The 8,984-nt window shown below is 40.2% G+C and overlaps 1 protein-coding gene across 3 annotated transcripts in view; it reads left to right on the top strand.

The window, feature by feature from the left end:
* Positions 1 to 232: 232 nt before the first annotated feature.
* SESN1 (sestrin 1) overlaps positions 233 to 8,984 on the top strand; it is a 78,511-nt gene continuing 69,759 nt past the window's right edge. Inside the window, exon 1 of one of the 3 annotated variants that reach the window (XM_085574978.1) lies at positions 233 to 583. In XM_085574978.1, the coding sequence (XP_085431104.1) occupies positions 344 to 583 (240 nt within the window). In that variant the 5' untranslated portion in view covers positions 233 to 343. The remainder of the gene's footprint in view (positions 584 to 8,984) is intronic. The other 2 variants (XM_021553768.4, XM_085574977.1) reach the window with 2 other exon arrangements.

Raw genomic sequence — 8,984 nt, 5'->3', positions numbered from 1 at the left:
CCGGGGCCGCCCCTTCCCTCCATGCCCGGGGCAGGGAGGAGGAGCCGCCGGCGCCGTGGGGTGGTGGCCGCCCCTCTCCCGGTCGGGAAAGGCGAAGCCCCAGCGGCTCCGCTGGCTCGGCAGCCCCGGCGCGGGAGGGCGGCGGCGGCTGTCGGGGGCACCGGCCCGCGCTGCCCCCCATGCGGCGCGGGCAGCGGGCTCTGCGCTCGCCGCGGCCGCGCTCGTCGTCGTCTGTGTGGGCGGGCTGGCGGCTGCCGGGAGCCCGCCATGGGGCGGCCGCGCCGGGGCTGCTGAGCGGGAGGAGGCGGCGGCTGCGGCGGGGGAGCAGCGGCCGAGCGGCCCCATGGAGGAGCGGGAGGGCGAGGTGCGCTGGGACGGGCTGTGCAGCCGGGACGCCGCCGCCCGCGGTGCCGCCCTGGACACCATCGGGCAAGCCGTGCTCCGCCGCGCAGAGAGCATCGCCTCCGGGGCGGCCGCCCGCGACGGGCTGGGCGAGGCGCTGGCCCGCCTGCTCATGCTGTCCAAGAGGTGCCCCTTCCCCGACGTGAGGGAGAAGAGCGAGGCGATCCTCGGCGGGGTGCAGGTGAGCGCGGCTGACCACCCCTTCGGCTTTGGGACCGGGCGGGGGCTCTCCCGGCCCCGTCCCGCGCAGGGCGCCTTCGGGTTACACCTGTGCGACGAGGGGGGCGGCTGATCCACCCTGTCAGGTTTATTCCTGCAATTAATACTTGCTAAGTGCTCCCCACCCCTACGGCTCTCTCCCCAGAGAAACATTTGGAAAAGCGTTGTTGAAAGGCGGCGGGGGGAGGGGGTGGAATATCTTACTGAAGACACTTGAAAAACACTTGGATGCGTTCCTGTGTCACCTGCTCTAGGTGACCCTGCCTTGGCAGTGAGGTTGGACTGGATGATCTCCAGAGGTCCCTTCCAACCCTAACTATTCTGTGAAAAAGCACGAAGTCTTTCAGTGGAATCCACCAGAGAGGACTTGGCAATGAATGGCTGGAAAGTTGGGGCATCCCCAAGGAAGCACTAAAATGACAACTTTAACACTCTAGTTTCAGTCTGTATAAGTGCTGTGGTATTACCTGGTTAACTTTAAACGAAAAGCAGGAAGGATTTGGGTACTGATATTAGTGTTGCCAATTGAAAATATAAATGGGAAGTTTTGGAGCTTTTAAAAGCCATATGAGCTTGTTGTTAAGGCAGAGCCCATCAGAATGCCCTTCTTGTTGTTTATTGGTAAATAGTTTCTCCACTGGCATCAATATGATCCAAATTATTTTTTTTTTCATAGCTCATATGCAGCCTAGCCAATAGAGGAATACATTTACTGACCTAATGCTAACAAAAATAAATGTTACTTTGTACTCTTCCACTCTTACAGTCTAATTATAGTTACTTGCATTGCGATTGTCTTGCTCACCTCTGGTTTTTGCTCAGGTCTTGGAGTTCTTGTATCAACGGGTCCAACAGCACTGGCTAAAGATATTACTTTTAACTGAAGAATAGGAAAAGGAAATTCAGCTATTTCTTTTAATCACAAATGAATAGAGAGCTGTGCATGGAGATAGCTGCCTGATTGTCACTACTGTGCTTTTTCTGCCTGAACTTTAACAGGTTGAATATAGGGGAATCCAGGGAAACATAATAACAATATATGAAAGTACTATAGGTATAATAATTTATACATTATATGCATAAATATGTATAATATAAAACCCATTATATGTTATCATATATATAGAAACACATTCTGGGTTTGAGTTATTGGAGCTGAAAGAGTCTCTGTTTATTTTGTCTAACTTCTCAGTACTGTGCAGTGTGATTAATACAGTGTAACTTATTTTACCCAGTTTAGGCTGTGTGTGCAGTTTTTCTCAAAGCTGATGGTTTCATGTGGTCTAAGTGGAAAGCTTGACAGCTTTTCTTTAAAAACCAAAGCCAGTGAAACAAACAACCACCCCAAACTTGAATACTGAGTTGAAAACTTTAATCTGGCATTTTCCCTGTTAAAGGTTCATATGAGAAGTGAGTCTGTTACCAGTGAGAATGATGAGTTACTGCAACAGACTGCTAAGGGAAGACTTGTTTTTGTCAGGTTCAAGATATCAGAATCTATTCCAAAAACAAACAGATGGTGATCTCTCGCCTAAATTTTGGGGTGAGGTCAGAATACAGGACTGGATGACTCCCTTTTAAGTTTTTATGCATTTGAAGTTAGTGGCATGTTCAACTATTAGTGTGGTTTAGAAACTTTGTTACTGTTTTTTTTTTTTATAACTAGGGCAAAAAGTTCTGGCAGAAAATGTCCATCTTCATACAGCAAATGCAAGTTCAAATGCCGTGATCCTTGCTGCTTTGATTAATAAACCATAGGTTTGAAAGGTTTAATAGCTGTGAAACCAATTGTATACACACAAGGTGCAGTAAAAGTTTTCCAGCAAGTTAAGCAAAATAAAATAGAATATTATTTTAAGAAAATTTTTAAAAGCTGCTTTTGTAAATTTTCCTTTTCAGAAGCATAGATCTGAGAGGAGTATTCTGTATTTCATGAATTTAAGAGTGGCAAATCTTAGTTCTTGTGTCTGTACTCATAAATGAAAATTTTCATTGTAATCTTTGGATCCACATTTGTTGGAGAAATAATCCAGTGCAAGTGTTCTGTTTTGGGTGCTAAGGACTATTGTCAGGCATGAAATGGTTTTCGGTTGATTAATGACCAAGAATAATATTGTTCAAATCCCTGCAGTGAAGATGGCAGATAGAGCAAACTATTAAATTAAATATTATCACCACAGAGAACTTTCAGCAGTGCTTCCAAAGGTTAGTAACATAAAAATGTGCAATCCCATTCAGAATAGCATCAACACTTGTGTTACGTTATCTCCCTGTTTTGGAATCTGAAACAATACTGAAGTCCACACCAATATGTACAATTATGCTGTCTAAAGTTATTAAATGATATAGAGCCTAGGGCAGGAGGGGCAACTTCAAACCCAGAAGTTCTCCTGTGAACTGGGGCTCCCCTCATTCTCTCTCTTCTGGAATGGTCCATCCTAGACTAGAACTCTGAGACTGTACTCATATATTTCTTTTTATTCCTGCCCACCCCAGCTGCCTCAATATGGAGAACTGCAAAATGTACTTTATTTATCTTTCAGATTTGCTTCCAGCATAAATCAGTGAGGAAATCAAATATTAGATTTTTCCCTGTGGTCTGATTGCTATTTCTTTCTTTGAGTTAGTGCCCTCTTGCCTGTTGGGGCCGTCAGCAAATATTTAGGCATGAGTGACTGGTGCTCCTGGTGGTTTTGCAGCTTTGTGTCTGGAGCAGGTTGGTAGAGTGCATTATATGGCTGGTGTAGGCTGCAGGCTTGGCAGCAGCCTGTGTCAGCATGGCATCCCTCTAAGTCTGCCTTTGTTATGTTTTGGGGTTTTTTCCCCCTGGATAAAAATTTCTGTGATATATGGTGGAATGCTAAGTGTGCAGCTTTCTTATTTGCTATTAATAAATAGCATTAATAATGATATTATTAATAAATAATATTGCTTGTATCACAATCTATAGAATTAATTATAAATTCCTGTTGATTTGAATTATGTTTGGGATAATGAGTTTTCTCATTGTAGGCTATATGTCTATATATGAATAATAACATATACTTTTTTTACCTGAGAGAATACATGTGTTTTCCCATTTAGAATAAATGACTTTTTTTGTAAGGGTTATTATAAAGACAGTGTCAACAAATGAGTCCTCTTCTTTCTAATTTTTGCTTTTATTAATAAAAGCAAGTTCCTAAAGCCACTTTGACCTCAATAGATAATTTAAAAAATGTTTTAAAGATATTTCAATTGCAATAGTTTAACCAAGTGAAAACAGTTTAAACGTTTGCATTTGAAAATGTTTGATGAATAGTTTTTGAGGTAAACCCCCCAATATGTATCATAGGTTCTTGGTAGATTCTTGCTCATGGGGTGTTTTGCATGTATTTATAGCACAGTGCCTATGACCTTGCAGAGTAGTGCGTCATTCCTCCCAGTGTGCTGGGTGTCCACACACCAACACAAATATATTGGGAAAGAGTAGCAGCAGAATGTCTAAACACATGCTCATTAAAAGTCTTCTGCCAGCTTCTGTTGGATCAATCAGATATGTATGAGTGGAATATAAGTACAAGGTGTCTGTCTGTAGCTGGAGAAGAATCACTGAAAGGATGAGATTTGATAATTCAAATCTCTTGTAACCATTCAGTGGAGAAAACTCAGCAGAACATACTGCTATCCATGGGTGTGTAAATTCATTCTCTTCATAAACAAAGAGAATACAAAGAGATGGAGGGCAGGTTCTGCAGGTGCAAGGAGATGGTAGTCTACGTGGGATAAAAGATGACAACAGCAGAATAAAACCCGTAGGTGTCAAAAAGCAGAGTATTTGGTACACAGAGCTTGATGGGGCAACTATAAGGAAGAAAGAAACGATGTCTACCTCTTTGAGTAGTCTAATGATACCAAACACTTGCACTGAAGGGGAAAATTAGTAATGAAAAAATAACTTTGCTGTCTCTTGATCTTTTCATTGATGTAACAAAAGAAACATACAAGGTGCAGAAAGATGTATGAATAAAGCTAGGGTGGTCAAAAACATACAGAGGCATAGCTAAAATGAATATTGGAAGAAAGCAAGAAATAAAAGATCCACAGATGAGTGGATTAACAGATAATGCTGAGGTGATTGGAATGTTTTTTGAAACGGTTAATCCGGCCTGTGTAGTCAATAGCCATGATAAAAGCATAGATAGTACCTTCCTAGGCTGGAGGGTGGGGGGAAGACCCGTAGGTTGCTTGGATAAGCAACAGATTTTAAATCTGGTAGGGCTGGTGAAATTAATTCCAGGGTGCTTAAAAAAGCAACTAGCTGAAGTGATCTCATGTAGTGGATTGCAATTTTAAGATAGTGGAGGGAAGTAGCAGACTTAGATTAATTGGTGCATACCTCTTCAGTCTGGGCTGAATGGGATGGGATGAAGAGAAAGCTGATAGATTTTAACTGTAGCTCAGAGAAAAAATATTTAATCTGTGTTGAAACACATTTTTAGTGCCTAGGAAAAGAAGTTGAGCAACAGCCAAAGCAGACTTAGCCAGGATAAATTCTTTTAAATCCAGCATTGCTGCTGCTTCTGTGATGGAGTAACATGCCTTGTGGTACAGAGAGATTCTATTATATTAATAAATTGATAAACTGATGTCCTCAATGTTCACATGATAGCCTTATTAACAAGCTGGGGAATTGTGATCTATAAGCTACACTTTAGAGAGTAAAATTAACTGGAAAACCATCCCCAGAAGGCAAGCGAGATCAGGTAACAAGTACTTGGTACAGGCTCTAAAAGGTCCTATCCAGCAAAGTCTTGATTAACAAGACTTTTATGCTTTGTTGAATAAATTACGAGCTGGGAGGGAGAGTAAGAATAGAGAGCAATCATATAATTTAAAATTACTTTAATGTGAGCTTGTATCATATCTTCTAGTCCTTTGGAGTTTTTTTGTGAAGAAAGTTTGAAGTACTTAGTGGTGGTGTGGTTGGCTACAAGGAGGCTGAAGATAATATGTTCCCAAAGAAATGGGATGAAAAGGTATGAAAATCCTGCTGCAAAAACAAAGCGAAAATGAGTTAGAATGAATGATCAATGGATCTAAATTACAGAAAGACTTGGTTTGGACATTTGGAGAAAATGTAAATATTAGGATAGACTATTCAGTCATGCTCATCACTAGATCTAAACTGTTCTTAAATGTCAGGCAGGAGTGAGGTGCTTATTTGATCTCTCCCTGGGAAAGGCAGAGCATTGCTAGCTGGATGATTTTTCATTTCTGTGTTTTGTAATGGTAACTGCTTGGAGGGACTTAAAGAACTAAGTTCTTTTCCTTTGATATTCAAGACTGTGTTTACCTGACAAATAGTGCTCAAACCTGTGGTCTGAAATCTGTCTCATACATAAAAACATCAGGTGGGCTTGAAGAGGTGGTTTTGATTATCTCTTTGTTTTCTCAGGCCTGCTGCTTTAGTGGATAAATGTATCAGAATTCCACAGTTTGCCAAGGGCTGTTATGGTATAGAAGAGAAGGGGTCATGTGAGGAGCCTAATATATCTTTTTGTCTTCAAACCTTGTAGATTGGAGTCTAGGCTTGTTTGGCAGAGGACATGGAAGGGAATATCCTTCCTTTCCAAATCCTGGCAAAATACTTGTATCATTTAAATTAAATGAGCATCCAGAAAGGATGGGAAGACTTCTAGTCATAGCCAAAGCAGACATTGTGGCTCTGCCACTGTGGTAGGACAAATAAAGACTCTGCCAGGAGAAGAGGTAGTAATTCCCCTGTGTGCATCCATAAAGGATAAAATAGGAGTTACTTTTTTGTTTCATTGTTATATTTATTCTAGCAATACGAATTCACAAGAGAATGCGCTCTTTGCTTTGTGTTTTAGCTCTGTAGTGCATGCTTGTTAAGAGTAATGAGGGTGAAAATGATGCTCATTGCTCCTAAATGGTTATCCTGATGAGTGGTGTTATGGAAGACTGCCTAACTTTCCAAATCTTTAATCTTATTGGGGGTAATCTTTGAAAAATGACTTTATAACTTTGTCTAAAGTCTTTTTTAGCCTTCCTGTACAACACTAGTAGTTTTCTTTAGTGAACTTTGAGATCTCTAGCTAGGCAGATCTGTTAGGTTTAGGATTTTTGTCCAAGTTAATTTAACCGTGTCCTGCTGCATGATAGGGATGTTCCCCTGTGATGTTTACTGTTGGTCAGCCACCACAGAAAGCTGTCTCAGTTGAAATTTATAGTCTATTCAATTTTAAGAATTTAAATATGGTATCCTCACTGGTGCTGGTGAATCTGGTCTGTCTGGAAGCTGACTAGTCCCTCTGCACAATCCTAATACCCAAATGGGTTCCTGTTTCCCATAGTGCTCTTCTATACAGTGAATTAAAACATCCTTTTTTGTGAGTTCACTTAACAGCAGAACCATGTTCTGTCTCTTCCAGCCATTGGATGGAATGGATTTTTCATTGTAGAGTTCTCCCTTCAAAATCCACATGGTGCTTTACAAGATCACTAGTTTAGAAATCATCTGTTTGTTATGGGCTTTTTTGGTGGTGTTTAATACTCTTGCTTTTCTCAAATTGAGAGAGAATACTGACATGATGCTTTAAAATTATTAGTCTTATTTACGGCGTCTGCTGCCTCTGCAGTATTTATTGTAAACATGTTCTGATGATGAGTCTGTATCACATGTGTGGGGTGAGGCTGATGTTAATGGAGAAGAATTAATCTTGACATGGCAAGGAATATTCTAAGCATGCATGTGAACATATTTCTTAAAGACTTAAATGCTCAATAAAACTCACATGGCCTTATCTGACTCTTCCCTCCTTCAGCCTACTTGCCTTCTTTTGTAAGGCTTCAGTCTTTTGAGAGAGATGAAGGAAAATTTTCTCTTGCTGAGCTTGTCAACTCCAGAATTGCCTGACCTTGGGAATGTCTTTGGCTGGAATAAGGAATTGCTTGAAAAAAGTGGAGATTCTCAAAGTGATGCGAATTAGGGCATCTGGGGAACTTCTAATGCTGTTTCTGTGTTTGGAGCTTTTCCATAATTTTCCATGCTAACAGTATGTAGCTCTTCATGTATGGAAATGAGCTTTGCTTAGTCAGCTTTTCCTTAGAATTGTTTGAAATTACTTGATCTGTAAATTTGTGAATTTATGTGATTCTGCTGAATTTATTTTCAGGACATGATAACTAGAATTTTTATTTTCAAAGTAAGTGAAGCGTGAAGCACGCTTCTGGCAACACCTTGGTTGATATTTTTTTGACTGCACTGAAATGCTTTAAAACTGAAGAAATCAAACACAAATGTTTCCTTCTCTCTTGCTTTTTAGTAATGAAGTAAGCAATTATAGGATGTACATTGGTGGCTTACTTAAAAAAAGATTTCTTTCCTGTCTTTTTTGGTTTTTTAAGTAGGAGCTAATACCTAGAGATCTGTAGGAACCAGAAATGCTTCAGCTTGAATGCATTTTGTAAATAGCAGCATCTGTTCTCCTGATCTAGCAGTCACTAAGTCACATGAATGCTTTTTTAGATTTTTTTAAACTTTCTTTTGATTCTGCTTCTCTTTCTAGAGGTAATTTTAGAAGTTGGCTGTTCATTTCAACTAATAACTGGATATGATCTTCTCCAGTCTGCACTCATATTCTAGTGTCAACTTAGGTCTCTATGTGAAATAGTTTTTCTTGCTCTGACTTAAACAGTGTATGGGTAGCAGTGATCCTTCCCCTCTCTGCATTGATTTTCCTAGTTCTGCTCTAAGTTTCCAAAAAGCCAATTTATTTATATTTTTGGTGGTTTTTATAATACAATTTGTTTGTCCTGTTTATTAGTAAATAACTGTCTTCATTTTGGGCTCCTGGCATACATTTGGGTGCTTTTTGCTCACAAATGGGGAAAATTTATGTATCTTGAGGAGATGTTCAAGTAAAGGGAAAAGCTCTAAGATTTTGCAATGTTTTGTAAATTAGTATATAATAAGTAAAAAAAAAAAAGTATGGACTTCTAGGTTATGTAAAATAATGTATCTTCTGTTAGCCTGACCAAAGCATATTACTTTAAAGAAAATTATGTTATCTTACTGTGACAAGTGCAAAGTGAGCACTGAAGAAGCACTTGCTGTTTTGTCATCTTACTCTTGAGTTTTTCTTCAGGTCAGAGTTTCTCCTTTTAAAATAAACACAGTGGAAAATTACTGAATATACCATTGTGGGCCAGGAAAAAAGGTTTTGAAAGCTTGATGATATTTTCCTGTGGATACCGACTATTTAAATTTCCAAAAATATGATTTGCTGTCAGTATGGTTTTCTATTCCAGTAAATTGTTTACAGTTTAATGGGAATTGGAGGGTGGGAAAAGCTTAGGTC

The sequence above is a fragment of the Lonchura striata genome, chromosome 3 (assembly GCF_050655825.1).
Source record: "Lonchura striata isolate lonStrDom1 chromosome 3, ASM5065582v1, whole genome shotgun sequence".
NCBI lineage: Eukaryota > Metazoa > Chordata > Aves > Passeriformes > Estrildidae > Lonchura > Lonchura striata.
The sequence above is the reverse complement of the archived record's forward strand: the minus strand, read 5'-3'. Positions and strand labels throughout refer to the sequence as shown.